General features: G+C 43.2%; 1 protein-coding gene across 1 annotated transcript in view; it reads right to left on the bottom strand.

Moving 5' to 3' along the window:
• The window catches only part of MICU1 (mitochondrial calcium uptake 1), a 540,637-nt gene that overhangs the window by 226,218 nt on the left and 297,339 nt on the right, over nt 1–17,080 (bottom strand). Inside the window, exons 6-7 of the mRNA XM_063961487.1 lie at nt 15,867–15,981; nt 836–918 (exon numbers count right to left, since the gene is read on the bottom strand). Coding sequence (XP_063817557.1) covers nt 836–918; nt 15,867–15,981 — 198 coding nt within the window. The remainder of the gene's footprint in view (nt 1–835; nt 919–15,866; nt 15,982–17,080) is intronic.

Here is a 17,080-nt window from a genome sequence, read left to right as displayed (position 1 = left end):
TGCCGGTAGGGTGGCGAGCACAACGAAGCCCCTTGCGGACTCGGTGGTGATCAGTTCTATTCTCCCTCTATAGGTGTTGTGGACACCAATAGAGGGGGAATCACCTACCTTCGCCAGTATAACGGTGGCGGTAGTTCCGCTGCCAGGATCCCGACGATCTGTTTGCTAACTGCATACCATCCAAACTACCTGTTGGCGGGTACAGAAGTCTCACTGAGATCCAAAGAAATCACTTGATTGCCACTAAAAGTTGTGCAACAAAATACTAGGTTATGGGTCATATAATTTTATCTATGCCATTTTCATTTGTTTGACTAGTCTGTTAAATAAAAATCAAATACAAAATCTAATTTCTATTAAATATGGAGTAAACAATGATTGATGCAAATTACTTTTGTCAGAGAAAAATATGGGTTTTTTTTTGTGGAAAGGTATCAACAAATTTATCCACATCTATAGGTGCAAATACACAATAATAAAGGTTATGGCAGACAGCACCATTGAATTATGTCTGGTTGCCTAACAGTAAATGCTTGAGCATTTATTATATTTTTGTGTGCAAGTTTTAGCATTTTTTCTTTTTCATATACATAAAACATTGTGTGATTTTTTTTTTCTTTTTAAGATTCCTTGAAGCCTAATAGAAAATGCTTCAAGATAAATAAAAGCTCCATCTAATCAGAGCTAGGCTACCCTAAAGGTGTTTCATACATTCAGACTGTCAATTATGAACTAAGACCTACCAGAGAGACAAATTTCTGGAACTTCTGGAAGTGGGTTATACATTTTCAGACATCCATATATATATATAAAGATGTAAAACCTTCAATCTCACCTGCTCAAACTCTTCCATGTCCACTTCGCCATCTCCGTTCAGATCAAACATTTTGAAGGCAATCTCAAAGTTCCTTTGAGGAGCTAAAGGACAGAAACAAATAATATTAACGGACTGCTACCTTCATGTCACTATTGAACATAATAACAAAGTATAAGCGCAGAGACTGCACAAACAGAACAATAAACTTGTCATACATACTGTATCTGACTACTCTTTCACTTTAATACTTTGTTCATTTCATTTGTTTATTAACATTTGGAGAACATTTCCTAGTACTTCACACATTACAATACAATTTTGCACATCATTTTATGCTTAGAAACAAAAACAGAATTGCATAGCTGGTATTTATTTGGGGATCCGGTCTGAAGATCGACATGTGCTAGGTCGACCTTTTGACCTGTCGACCTAGAAACCCTGTCGACCTACTGACTGACGACCTATAGTGGTCGACCTAAACGTTGTCAACCTAGACACTGTCAATTTGATGATCCACACCCATTTATTTGGGCCCTGTTTCACAAAAGTGGCTTAAAACTTGCAAATCTAAAATGATGGTGGAAGCAGAGCCAGATTAACAGGGGTTTCTGTGAAAGATAGATTGATCAGGATAGCACATGTAAACCTAATTTGATCCATTAGCAGGGACTTAATACTCACTCACTTCTTACTATTAGACATGTTATGGAGCAATAATTTCACAATATTACTGTCTGTGTGTACAGAAGCTGAAATCAGTTACAATTAATGCTTTGGAACACCACTGACCAGTTATTGTTCAGCAATAACAAAACATAAATTAAATGCTAGATAAGTTACAAAGTGGGATTGGCATATAATATAAATATGGCTGCTTCAGCAACGTGGCTCACCAACCCGAATGAAATGGCAAAACATGACAGTGGGTGATGTCTCTGTATATTTTAGACGGCACATTTTATATCTTCTAAGGTAGCAATCTCTCACTGTTAGTGTGCAAAGGTGACGGACATTTCTGTCAAACACAATGGGCGGTATTTAATTCGCTCCGCCTGCTTCCACACCCATTCTGTTTCTGCTGACGGGTGGGTATCATCATTTCAGCTCACTACCGCTGGGGTAGCGAGGCGACCAACCCTTTTACGCAGCTAGATCTAATTACTATGGGCGCAATATGCGCGATGACGGGGATCACTTTAGAAAGGAAATTTGGCGTGACATATCATTTGAATACCGCCCATAATGTTATGTAGCCAAGCTATTTGTAAAAATACATTCAGTCAGCGGGGTTTATTTATGACACACTAGTGTCGGACTACTTTCTCAATTGGAAGCCAGTATCCTCCTTCAGCTGTCAGCTCATATAGAGATATACTGCACTGCCACAACATACAGCCCTTGGATAGTGATGCATATTAGCGGTTAACTCACACAGACCATCTGTTGGGACTTGCTGGAATCAAGATACATATGAAGCTGCGCAGCACCTTACAACATTCTTCTCAATACATACAACTGCTATACCTTGCTGAAACTAGAAGGCAAGATCTTCAGTAACAGCAGCCGGATGCGCCTTCAGATATACAGTATTATTAGAGTGACAAATACCTGGAAGTGACCGTATCTCTATACCAGCTACTGTAGAGTCGAGATACATTTGCTCCAGGTATTACTTATCCGTGCTAACAGGAGGAAATTATTATATTTTTCTTCTTACTATAGGTGTGAGTGGAGATTTCATTTTGCTATATTGCTGAATCATATTTTCCTTCCTTTTCATCACAGGATAAGTTGAAGGACAAAGTTTAATTCATGAGATACATTGTCGCCTGGTTTTACATAAGATATTTCTTCTTGTATTGATACATTCAGGATGATGCAGAGTATTTTTGGACAGTTTTATACACACACACACACATACTTTATATATATATATATATATATATATATATATATATATACACACACACACACACACACATAATTTATTGAGTATGTGCACTCACATCCACAGTTAATCATCAGTAAGGGGGGCTCCACTAAGGGAACCATGTTTTGTCATGGTCCCAAATAAATATAGTAATGTAGCTAAAATATCCAGCCAGAGGGCACTCACCAATATAAAATCATTATTTTATTCAGACACAATTTTCAACAATAAAGGTCTACGTTTTGGCCTTGTAGGGTCATTATCAAGACCACAGCTTAAGAACAACGGTCAGCACAGCAGTCACCTCTTGACTGCTGTGCTGTGCTGACCATCGATAATTAAGCAGAAAATAAACTGTACAACATTCATATCAGGAGAGAATAACATACATCAGCAGTTTTAAAACTCAGCTCTGAGCCAATTGTTGATCTATTTTATAAAATATCCAGTATGATATACTTATTAAATTAGTACATATTAACAATATCTATCTAATACTAATACAAGTTCTGTGAATCTGTACACTGTAACTAAAAAAAAAAAACAACACAAAAATAAAATGAACATGTAGTTGTTTATTGCAGGCAAAACTAGGAAAGTGATGCTGTAGCACAGAAAAATCAGACATTTACTTTTAATCTTTAAACTGTACTGGAAAATCACATTTAGAATTCAGTTACAATTATGTCAGCACCTTTTTCATACGCATTCTGAAAAGTATGTAAGTGTCCCCAAAACTCAGTTATGTTAAGCAATAACTTTGCACTATCAATGATCATAAGTGCTCAAATGGAGCAACTTTTCTTCTGAATATAAAATGAAAAGCCAGAGTTATGGCAAGTGAAAAACCCTCACTGTAGAAGAATAACTGAGTGTGTGTCTGTGTGCAGTAGTGAGTAAGCTCCAAAGAGTCATAGACTGATGTGAATTATAAATATTCTCTATATTACATCACCTAATTATCTATTATACAAACTTCTCCCTCAACACCTATTCCCTTGGATAGCTCATCAGCTTCACTGGCCTCAAACAATACCCAAATTCATCTTTCTTCCATTTCATCTGGATGTCCCGAAACTTCCCTAAACGCAACATCTCTAAGACTAAAGTCATTTTCTCCCCCATTGCCATGACACCCTGCCCACTCAATCTGAAGTCTCCCCTACACACACATTCAGACCTTTTCTCAACCAAGTGGACTACTAAAACAAAACTCTACTTCACACCCTTATCCTTTGCCTACATACAGTAACTGTAGCCTCCTCCACTCCAGCCTTCCGAACACTGGACACACCCTATTCAGTCTAGCCTTAACTCTGCTGCTTACCATATTATCCTCTCTCGTTGCTTTGCCTCTGTTTCCCATCTGAAAGACACTCCACTGGCTCCTTATACAGAATTAAGTTCAAGCTCCTCTCTCTAATTACAAGGCCCTTAACTGCTCTTCTCTATGGGAGGTATCCAATTTCCTGCAGTAAAGTACAGCAGGTAACAGTCTCATCGGTGCTATCTAATTAGCCCTGATAACCCGGCGGGGGCTGCGTCTTATCAGGCAGGTGAAACCAAGTCCCCGAAAGCTGCCCCACTCCCCAGCAAAAACTGGGCTGCGGCAGCCAAAAACATACAGGTTTCACTGAACCGGTATGTTTTCGGGACAAATTTAGTTTTTTGGGGAGTCCTAATAGAATAGCCAGAAAAAAATATTGAAAAACATTTTTTTAACTCCTAATGTTTCTTCGCAGCTAATTGGAAAACCCTCATATCTCCAAACTCCTTTACATATACACACTCCCTCCAACACGCTTCTCTCCACCAATGATTGTCACTTCACCTCCTCACTGATCGCCTATTTCCACTCTTGCCTTCAGGACTTTTCGCGCGCCACTCACATGCTTTACTACGCTTGATCAGACTTGCTTATACTGTAGGTTTCAAGCCTTAAACTCATCACTACATTCAAGTTTACTATCCTCCTTCTAACTCTCCAGTCTCTGTATTCCACGCCTCTGTTTAACTCTTCCTCATTGCATCAAGCCACATCGCCTAGATGAAAACATTAAAACCCCTGGGTTATATAATTATTATATATAGTAAGAGGTTACAAGGAAGAGTTCTGGAATCTATTTTGCTGAAGTAAAAGCAGTATTTAATGCTTATGGATACCTACTGAGGTTTTTTTTTTTTTACAGTTTAGTTTTTGTATCAACAAATAAAACCAAGCCATGTTTTAACTGTAACTTGGAGGAGGCTAGAAATGAATGCAAAAATAGTCTGTTCAGTGGGAGTTAGTGTTCATGCCAGACCGGTTGCAGGGAAGAGTGCTGCGGTGTGGAGAGGACCATGCTACCAAAAAGGGAGCATGGTTGACCGGAGGAGGTATTCTATTCACTTGGTGGTGATTGGTAACTGCAGGTTTTTCTCACCTGCAGGACGCACAGGGCAGGCTGATTTAGCAGGGTGCAGCGGTAAGTGCAGGGTGCATTTTGCCATTTAAAAATTGGACAGGGTGCAGCGTCCCGTTAAAATAGACTAGCATGAACACGACTGTTACGAGAGTGTCTAGGGTTTGTAAATGCAAATCGCAATAGTGGCCGGTGCCCTCCAATAGTAACAACACAGCGGTTGTACATTATAAATCACAGTGGATGGTCGGCGGCACTCACTGCACAGTAGAGACTGACTCAGCATCCAGTAGTCAACATTTCAATGTTATTCAAACATTTTCGTCTGTCTCTTCTGTGCCGTGAGTGCCACCGACCATCCACTATGGTATATATATAAAACTGGAATATATATGGTATATATAGATACCCTGACGAAAATGTTGATGGAATAACATTGAAACGTTGGCCACAGAGCTGTGTGTTGCTTGTTTATTTGCCGTGAGTGCCGCCGGACAATCTGCTGTGTTTGGGGAGCTGCCTGCTTCTTGCGGAGGGCACCAGCATTTCTATTTTGCTGGGAAGGAGTGCAGCTGGACTGTATTTGTGTGTGTGTGTATATATATATATATATATATATATATATATATATATATATATAATATAATATATATATAATCACAATGAAGCGGCACTCCAGGAGTTAATTCAAATAAACGGGTCCAGTTTCCCGATTTTGATGTGCAATGTTTCGGGTTTAATCACAAACCTTCATCAGGTTTGTGATTAAAACCGAAACGTTGCACATCAAAATCGGGAGACTGGACCCGTTTATTTGAATTAACTCCTGGAGTGCCGCTTCATTGTGCTTATATCTTCAACCTGCAAAGTTGATTTAGAGGGCACCGGGCAAGCTGACTGTGATGTTTATTTCATGAGTTCCGAATACAAATACTATATTATATATATATATATATATATATATATACTTGCAATTCAGTCGGCACTCTATGGATTAAGAAATCACAACTAGCCTCCGTGCAGCGTTAGACATGTCAGATGCAGTACTCCAAGAAGAAAACGGCACTGGACGCAATGTATATGAAAATAAGGTGTATTGCAAAAACGACAGCTGTTTCAGGGCAGCAGCCCTTTCCTCAAGTAGACAGCAACACCACCAACAAATGGACAAGACACACATACAACACTTACCCCACCTAAATACCCGCTGCAGTGCTCCCCGCCGCCGTCTCTCCCCGCGTCCTGGCTTCCGGAAGTGAAGCCGCCGGGTCACTTCCGGTCAGCGCGTCACTGGTTACCATGGCGAGCCGATGTTTGCGGCTCACCTCGTCACCGCTGCGCTTCACAGGGTGCCGGCTCAGCTTCCTCCATGGCCAGGAAGCTTGTGATCGGAGGGGGGAGGCAGGTAATCTGATGCACATACAGTTTAACATAATAAACAACAAAAAACAAATATTGTACATAGAAAACAAGCAATTGTATACAAACAGATCACTGATACAGGAACATTAAAGTCCCTGCTGTGTAGCCCAGGGGAATACCCAAAAGTGGAAACCGGACTCCTAATAACTGGAAACAAAGGGTTCAATAGTGATAAGCAATAAGCCTTAAACTATTGAAACTATATAAATAAGTGTAGAAGCTACATGGGTTCTCCCTCCCCAATACTTTTATGGAAACGCATGTTCAATAATGGGCACGATAAGGGCGGGGCCATAGTTATCATGGATCTGGAGTATTATAGGGAGGAAGCTCTGAGCCAATTAGCTGATCAGGAGGTATACCGTAAGCTCTCTAAGAATCCAACGTTAGAATACCAACAAGAACTGTTCACTATATTGGAAGAAGCAAAGACACAGGGCTTATTGCCCGATAAAGTACATAAGGTGTTGTGTCCAGTTCCCAAAGAGCCCCATACTGTATACTATCCCGAAGCTTCATAAACACCAAACGAAACCGCCCGGGAGACCGATCATCTCCGCCAGAGACTCTTTATTCCAACCAGTGTCCCGACTTTTGGATAGTATTTTACAGCCGCTATTATTGGAACAAGGAACATTTCTCAAGGACACTAATTCTTTTATTTTGAAATTGCAGGAGCTTGCTACGGTACCACCTGGCACCTTGATGTGTTGCCTGGATGTTTGCAGCCTATATACATCCATCCCACATCAGGAGGAGATGTGTGCGATGCGGGATTTCCTGGAGGATAACCTGTCTCCATCTGTATTTAACCACAGCTTGTTCTTGACCCTGTTAGAGCTCACCTTAAGCAGAAATTACTTCTTGTTTGATGGTGAGTTCTACTTGCAGCTACGAGGGTGCGCGATGGGTTCATCGGTAGCACCCTCGTATGCTAATATCTACATGTTTGCTCCAGAACATAAGATGTTTTTTACCAATCCAGCAGTAGCTGAGAATATCATCCTTTATACCAGGTATATCGATGATGTTTTCCTGTTATGGGGGGGTGGGAAAGAAGCCTTCCTGGGATTGATGTCAGAAATTAATGCTCTCCCCTCCCCTATTAAATTCACGTATGTCTGCGAAGAGAGGGAAGCTAACTTTCTTGACGTGAAAATTGTACTCAAGGAGGGTGGTATTTCTACTGAAATCTTCTCCAAACCCACCGACAGGAACACATTGTTGATGGCCTCCAGTCATCATCCCAAGCCGTTGAAAAAGGGAGTGTCCCTGTCCCAGATGATGCGGGTAGCTCCCATCACAAGTGATAGTGAAAAGATCCCGGCCCTTCTAGACAATATGATCCTTACATTTTTACAGAGGGGTTATGACAATTCAGTATTGCAGTCTCAAAAACAACAGGTGCTGCAGATGTCTAGGGAGCAGTTGTTACATCCAATAAAAAAAGATCCCAGTAATATCCTCCCTTGGGCCACTGACTTTTCAACGGCTAGTCCAATCATCCGCAGGGCTTCAAAAGCCCTGTGGCCTATAGTGGCATCGGATCCAGAATTACCATCATTCAAAAATATTAAACCCATTGCTGCATTCAGGCGTGGCGCTAATTTGCGTGATAGAATTGTAAAAACAGACATCACTGGGATGGGTAGCTTACCGGTTATTAATATCCAAAAAAAAGCTCCGGGTTGCTACCGTTGCCCTAAGTGCACAACGTGTAGTTATATGGTGCCTTGTAAAGAATTTCAGCATCCACATAGGAGTGTTAAATTCTCTATCAGACAGGTAATTACCTGTAGCACCTAATTTGTGGTGTATGCTATTGTTTGCCCATGTGGTTTATTCTACATTGGGCAAACCACACGCAAATTTAGCGAACGCATGGCGGCACACCGTTCTGCCATCAAATTGACTCTGGAGGGTAAACCTGTTGACCAGCCGGTGGCCCGGCATTTTAAAAACGCAGGCCACCCTCTTAGTTCCTTAAAATACTTTGGTATTGAACATGTTCCATTATCCATGAGGGGAGGGGACAGAACTAGGATCCTACTGGAGAAGGAGACTCGTTGGATTTTAAAATTAGACACGTTTTGGCCTCGCGGCCTGAACGACAAGATTAATTGGAACACACTTGGTTAGGCATTACGTGCCCATTATTGAATATGCGTTTCCATAGAAGTATTGGGGAGGGAGAACCCATGTAGCTTCTACACTTATTTATATAGTTTCAATAGTTTAAGGCTTATTGCTTATCACTATTGAACCCTTTGTTTCCAGTTATTAGGAGTCCGGTTTCCACTTTTGGGTATTCCCCTGGGCTACACAGCAGGGACTTTAATGTTCCTGTATCAGTGATCTGTTTGTATACAATTGCTTGTTTTCTATGTACAATATTTGTTTTTTGTTGTTTATTATGTTAAACTGTATGTGCATCAGATTACCTGCCTCCCCGCTCCGATCACAAGCTTCCTGGCCATGGAGGAAGCTGAGCCGGCACCCTGTGAAGCGCAGCGGTGACGAGGTGAGCCGCAAACATCGGCTCGCCATGGTAACCAGTGACGCGCTGACCGGAAGTGACCCGGCGGCTTCACTTCCGGAAGCCAGGACGCAGGGAGAGACGGCGGCGGGGAGCACTGCAGCGGGTATTTAGGTGGGGTAAGTGTTGTATGTGTGTCTTGTCCATTTGTTGGTGGTGTTGCTGTCTACTTGAGGAAAGGGCTGCTGCCCTGAAACAGCTGTCGTTTTTGCAATACACCTTATTTTCATATACATTGCGTCCAGTGCCTTTTTCTTCTTGGAGTACTATATATATATATATATATATATATATATATATATATAAAATAAGATTTTACTCACCGTTAAAATCTATTTCTCGTAGTCCGTAGTGGATGCTGGGGACTCCGTAAGGACCATGGAGAATAGACGGGCACCGCAGGAGACAGGGCACTCTAAGAAAGAATTAGGACTACTGGTGTGCACTGGGTCCTCCCTCTATGCCCCTCCTCCAGACCTCAGTTAAGGAAACTGTGCCCGGAAGAGCTGACATTACAAGGAAAGGATTTTGGAATCCAGGGTAAGACTCATACCAGCCACACCGTATAACTTGTGATAACATACCCAGTCAACAGTATGAACAACAACAGAGCATCAGACAAACCTGATGCAACCATAACATAACCCTTATTTAAGCAATAACTATATACAAGTATTGCAGAAGAAGTCCGTACTTGGGACGGGCGCCCAGCATCCACTACGGACTACGAGAAATAGATTTACCGGTGAGTAAAATCTTATTTTCTCTAACGCCCTAGTGGATGCTGGGGACTCCGTAAGGACCATGGGGATTATACCAAAGCTCCCAAACGGGCGGGAGAGTGCGGATGACTCTGCAGCACCGAATGAGCAAACACAAGGTCCTCCTCAGCCAGGGTATCAAACTTGTAGAACTTTGCAAAGGTGTTTGAACCCGACCAAGTAGCTGCTCGGCAAAGCTGTAATGCCGAGACCCCTCGGGAAGCCGCCCAAGAAGAGCCCACCTTCCTTGTGGAATGGGCTTTTACTGATTTTGGAGGTGACAATCCAGTTGCAGAATGAGCCTGCTGAATCGTGTTACAGATCCAGCGAGCAATAGTTTGCTTTAAAGCAGGAGCACCCAGCTTGTTGGATGCATACAGGATAAACAGCGAGTCAGTTTTCCTGACTCCAGCCGTTCTGGCTACATAAATCTTCAAAGCCCTGGCTACATCTAGTAACTCGGAATCCTCCAAGTCACGAGTAGCCGCAGGCACCACAATAGGTTGGTTCAAATGAAAAGATGACACCACCTTTGGCAGAAATTGCGGACGAGTCCGTAATTCTGCCCTGTCCATATGGAAAACCAGATAGGGGCTTTTACATGACAAAGCCGCCAATTCTGACCCACGCCTAGCCGAAGCTAAGGCCAATAGCAAGACCACTTTCCACGTGAGATATTTTAACTCCACGGTCTTAAGTGGCTCAAACCAGTGAGATTTCAGGAAACTCAACACCACGTTAAGATCCCAAGGTGCCACTGGTGGCACAAAAGGGGGCTGAATATGCAGCACTCCCTTTACAAACGTCTGAACTTCAGGTAGAGAAGCTAGTTTTTTATGAAAGAAAATGGATAGGGCCGAAATCTGGACCTTAATGGACCCCAATTTTAGGCCCAAAGTCACTCCCGACTGTAGGAAGTGAAGGAAATGGCCCAGCTGGAATTCCTCTGTAGAGGCATTCCTGGCCTCACACCAAGCAACATATTTTCGCCGTATACGGTGATAATGTTTAGCCGTCACGTCCTTCCTAGCCTTTATCAGCGTAGGAATAACCTCATCCGGAATCCCTTTTTTCTACTAGGATCCGGCGTTCAACCGCCATGCCGTCAAACGCAGCTGCGGTAAGTCTTGGAACAGACAAGGTCCCTGCTGCAACAGATCCTGCCCTAGAGGCAGAGGCCATGGGTCCTCTGTGAGCATTTCTTGCAGCTATGGATACCAAGTCCTTCTTGGCCATTCCGGAACAATGAGTATTGTTCTCACTCCTCTTTTCCTTATGATTCTCAGCACCTTGGGTAAGAGAGGAAGAGGAGGAAACACATAAACCGACTGGAACATCCACGGTGTCACCAGTGCGTCTACAGCTATCGCCTGAGAGTCTCTTGACCTGGCGCAATACCTCTGTAGCTTTTTGTTGAGGCGGGATGCCATCATGTCCACCTGTGGCAGTTCCCACCGACCTACAATCTGCGCAAAGACTTCTTGATGAAGTCCCCACTCTCCCGGGTGGAGGTCGTGCCTGCTGAGGAAGTCTGCTTCCCAGTTGTCCACTCCCGGAATGAACACAGCTGACAGTGCTCGTACGTGATTCTCCGCCCATCGAAGAATTCTGGTGGCTTCCGTCATCGCCACCCTGCTCCTTGTGCCGCCTTGGCGGTTTACATGAGCCACTGCGGTGATGTTGTCTGATTGAATCAGCACCGATTGGTTGCGAAGCAGGGTCTCCGCTTGACTTAGGGCGTTGTATATGGCCCTTAGTTCCAGGATATCGATGTGAAGGCAAGTCTCCTGACTTGACCACAGCCCTTGGAAACTTCTTCCCTGAGTGACTGCCCCCCACCCTCGGAGGCTTGCATCCGTGGTCACCAGGACCCAGTCCTGAATGCCGAACCTGCGGCCCTCAAGAAGGTGAGTAATCTGCAGCCACCACAGGAGAGAAACCCTGGCCCCGGGGGATAGGGTGATTAACCGATGCATCTAAAGATGTGATCCGGACCACTTTGTCCAGTAAGTCCCATTAGAAGGTCCTCTCATGGAACCTGCCGAAAGGAATGGCCTCGTATGATGCCACCATCCTTCCCAGGACTCGAGTGCAGTGATGCACTGACACCTGTTTTGGTTTTAATAGATTCCTGACTAGTGTCACGAGCTCCTGAGCTCTCTCTATCGGGAGATAAACCCTTTTCTGGTCTGTGTCTAGGATCATGCCTAGGAGAGGCAGATGAGCTGTAGGAACCAACTGCGACTTTGGAATATATAGAATCCAGCCGTGTTGCCGTTACACTTCCAGAGAAAGTGATACGCTGTTCAGCCACTGCTCTCTTGATCTCGCTTTTATGAGGAGATCGTCCGAGTACGTGATAATAGTGACACCTTGCTTCCGCAGGAGCACCAACATTTCCGCCATTACCTTGGTGAATATTCTCGGGGCCGTGGAGAGACCAAACGGCAACGTCTGAAATTGGTAATGACAATCCCATACCGCAATTCTGAGGTACGCCTGATGAGGTGGATAAATGGGGACATGAAGGTATGCCTCCTTTATGTCCCGAGTCACGATAAAATCTCCCCCTTTCAGGCTTGTAACGACCGCTCTTAGCGATTCCATCTTGAACTTGAACCTTTTCAGGTATATGTTCAGGGATTTTAAATTCAATATGGGTCTGACCGAACCGTCTGGTTTCGGGACTACCACATGGTCGAATAATAAACCCCTCCTTGTCGAAGGAGGGGAACCTTGACCACCACCTGTTGAAGATACAATTTGTGAATTGCAGTTAACCCTGTTTCCCTCTAGTGGGGGGAAGCCGGCAGGGCCTTCAGTGAGGAGGCCTCTTCTCAAAGTCCAGCTTGTATCACTGAGACACAATATCTATTGCCCAGGGATCTAACAGGGAGTGAACCCACTTATTGCAGAACTTACGAAAGCGTGCCCCCACTGGGCCTAGCTCCGTCTGTGGAGCCCCAGCGACATGCGGTGGATTTTCATAGAGGCCGGGGAGGACTTCTGTTCCTGGGAACTAGCTGTGTTGTGCAGCTTCTTTCCTCTGGCCCCGCCTCTGGCAAGAAAGGACGCACCTCAGACTTTCTTGTTTCTTTGTTTGAAAAGCTGCATTTGATAATGACGTGCCTTCCTAGACTGTGCAGGAATATAAGGCAAAATATCAGAATTACCAGCTATAGCCGTGGAGACCAGGTCCGAGAACCCTTCTCCACACAATCCTCAGCCTTCCATATGCCTCTTAAGTTGGCATAATCTGTCCATTGCATATTCTACAGGACACGTCAAGCAGAAATCGACATAGCTTTGACTCTAGGACCCAGTATACTCATGTCTCTTTGGGCATGTTTGATTATATATATCTCTTAAGACAGCATCTTTAATATATATACATATCTCTCTATATACACATATATATATATATACATACTAGGGTCTCAATTTCTGCTGATAAGGTACTGTACCTGTCCACGCCGCCCCAGCGCTATAAACCCATGCCGACACAATCACCGGTCTGAGTAGTGTACCAGAATGTGCACGCTATCTGCAGGATCCCTGATAATAGCTAGGGCTACCTTCTGGGCAAACGTGACACCCTAGGGGAAGATTCCCATCACATCCTGGCCCTAGTGGGGAAAGGATACTGCCTGAGAATTCTTTGTGGGAAGCTGCAGTCTCTTGTCTGGAGATTCCCGCTCTTTTTCCTCATGAGAGGAGGGAAATTTACCTCAGCTTTCTTTCCCTTAAACATGTGTACCCTTGTGTCAGGGACAAATGAGTCATCAGTGATATGCAAATCATCTTTTATTACAATAATCATATATTGAATACTTTTCTGCCATTTTGGCTGTAACTTTGCATTATCGTAGTCGACACTGGAGTCAAACTCCGTGTCGATATCAGTGTTTATTATCTTGGATAGTGAGCATTGTGAGACTCTGAAGGTCTCTGCGACATAGGGACAGACATGGGTAGATTTCCTGTCTGTTCTCTAATTTTTTGTGCAATAAATTCACCTTAGCACTTACACATATCCAAACAGGTGTCGGCGTTGTCGACGGAGACACCCTCTCACACACATATTAGCTCCATCTCCTCCTTAGGGGAACCTTTTCTCAGACATGTCGACACACGCGTACCGACACACCACACACACAGGGGATGCTCTATTTGAAGACAGTTCCCCCACAAGGCCCTTTGGAGAGACAGAGAGAGAGTATGCCAGCACACACCCCAGCGCTATATGACCCAGGAATCACACAGTAACTTAGTGTTAACCCAGTAGCTGCTGTATATATTGTTTTTACGCCAAATTTATGTGCCCCCCCCCCTCTCTTTTTCACCCTCTTCTATCGTGCTTCTGCAGGGGAGAGCCTGGGGAGCTTCCTCTCAGCAGACCTGTGGAGAGAACATTGCGCTGGTGAGTGCTGAGCAAGAAGCCCCGCCCCCTCAGCGGTGGGCTTCTGTCCCGCGATTTTGTGTAAAAATAATGGCGGGGGCTCATGCATATTACAGTGCCCAGCTGTATATATGCCCTATTTTGCCAGGAGGTACTCAATTGCTGCCCAGGGCGCCCCCCCCCCCCCTGCACCCTACAGTGACCGGAGTGTGTGGGTTAGTGTGGGAGCAATGGCGCACAGCTGCAGTGCTGTGCGCTACCTCATATGAAGACAGGAGTCTTCTGCCGCCGATTTTGACGTCTTCTTGCTTCACCCGCCGGCTTCTGTCTTCTGGCTCTGCGAGGGGGACGGCGGCGCGGCTCCAGGAACGGACGACCAAGGTTAAGTTCCTGTGTTCGATCCCTCTGGAGCTAATGGTGTCCAGTAGCCTAAGAAGCGCAACCTAGCCGCAGTTAGTAGGTTTGCTTCTCTCCCCTCAGTCCCACGTAGCAGAGAGTCTGTTGCCAGCAGAAGCTCTCTGAAAATAAAAAACCTAACTAAAATACTTTCTTATTAGCAAGCTCAGGAGAGCTCACTAAAATGCACCCAGCTCCGTCCAGGCACATATTCTAACTGAGGTCTGGAGGAGGGGCATAGAGGGAGGAGCCAGTGCACACCAGTAGTCCTAATTCTTTCTTAGAGTGCCCTGTCTCCTGCGGAGCCCGTCTATTCTCCATGGTCCTTACGGAGTCCCCAGCATCCACTAGGACGTTAGAGAAATATATACATATATATACACACACACATACATAGGTTGAGTATCCCTTATCCAAAATGCTTGGGATTTTTCCGTATTTTGGAATAATTGCATACCATAATGAGATATCATGGCGATGGGACCCAAGTCTAAGCACAGAATGCATTTATGTTTCATATACACCTTATACACACAGTCTGAAGATTATTTTAGCCAATGTTTTTAATAACTTTGTGCATTAAACAAAGTGTGTGTACATTCACACAATTCATTTAGGTTTCATAAACACCTTATACACACAACCTGAAAGTCATTTAATACAATATTTTTAATAACCTTGTGTATTAAACAAAGTCTGTGTACATTGAGCTATCAGAAAACAAAGGTTTCACAATCTCAGTCTCACTCAAAAAATTCAGTATTTCGGAATATTTGGATATGGGATACTCAACCTGTGTATGTGTATATATACATATCTATATATATTTATCTATCTATCTATCTATCTATATATATATATATATATATATATATATATATATATATATATATGAATGAATGTACAGAAGGGAAGGAGTCTGTGGCAGCATTTGCACCAGCACACAAACAGGCGGTGCCAACATGGACTGTCGAGTGTGCTTTTGCTTGCCACTCAGAATCAGCCGGAGGGTGTGGTAATGCCCATTTTCCAATCAGTAGGGGGAAAGTATGGAGTAATGACTCCACTGGAAAATCTATAGAAACTCAGCTTGTCAGCTCTCACCCCATGAGGACTTGATATGCATAAATAATTATAATTTGTCTACCAAACCATTCATATTATTTTAGTATAGTCTTACATTTGACATTTAGGCATACTCACTTGAAAGAACTGTGGTAAGGAAAATATAATCAGAGAATGAGATAAGTCCGCATTCACCCAATGTGAAGAATATACTGTCCTCATCAGCAAACTTCTCTCGTTCTTGGGAAATTTTCTATAGAATTGTGATATGAATAGAAAACAGAAAGCATTAGACAGTAACCATGCAGTATCAGGCTTACCCCGTGTCACAATATTGGATAACGCATCTTTTAGTTTTCAAAGTCTTCAAATGGATCATGCATTTCAACTACATTTAATGACATGCATATGCTACTTTGGTCATGTTCACCTTTTAAAGTAACAATGCCAATAGACAATAGACTTTCAATTATGTTACAATAAGGGCCTAAAGAAATACAGCTACTCTGAAAGCTTTAAAAACTAAAAGAGGATGTAAGTCTCCAAAATCTCTGATACAAACTAATTAGGAAACTTCAGAAGATTATAAGTATACACATGTATTTGTAAAACACCACACTCCATATACAAGGAGAAAAAAAAGAAAGTAAAGAAAAAGAAAACTATCTTGCAAACATAAAATCAAAAGGTCATGCATTTGCCAGAGCAGGATATGTGAAAGTCACAAGCACGAAGATGTCCAGGAGTAGAAAAGAAAACAAGAACACCACCACATTAAAGGTCTAGTCCGAGGACTGTGCCCACTGGTTACCTCTGTCTAGCGAAGATCCAATCATATACAAGGTAAAGGAAAGACAATTGGTTAAACAGGAACACAAAATGATGATACATAATCAGCAAAGGTATACATCCAGGTGGCTGGACGTCATAAATGCTCAGTGGTTGCAGCTGTACTAGCCAGATGGCTCTATGTCACTGGGGACCATGTCAGCTACTGCCATACTGACTGATGTGATTGCTGTGCTGATTGGGAATCCCAGAGTTTACACGAGTCAGTGTATATATGAGAGTAACCTGAGTAAGTGACTTCAGCACATAAACCTTTATTTATTTGCTTTAATGGGTTGTTGATAGCAAAGTACTGTTAGAAGGATGGCAAATAAAAAGATTCATGATTAATGGATAGCAACACGTACATTTGTTCATTGAATCATAAATATAGTTTAGCAATGTCATCCAATATTAAAAAATATTACATAGTAATCCTGATGTGGAGGTGTCTGTGAGTAACGTTACTCAGTTTGCAGTACTCAGATTGCAGGCTATATGCAAATAGGTCATACCGCTTCCAC

This window comes from Pseudophryne corroboree, chromosome 3, assembly GCF_028390025.1.
Source record: "Pseudophryne corroboree isolate aPseCor3 chromosome 3, aPseCor3.hap2, whole genome shotgun sequence".
Classification (NCBI taxonomy): Eukaryota; Metazoa; Chordata; class Amphibia; order Anura; family Myobatrachidae; genus Pseudophryne; species Pseudophryne corroboree.
The sequence above is the reverse complement of the archived record's forward strand: the minus strand, read 5'-3'. Positions and strand labels throughout refer to the sequence as shown.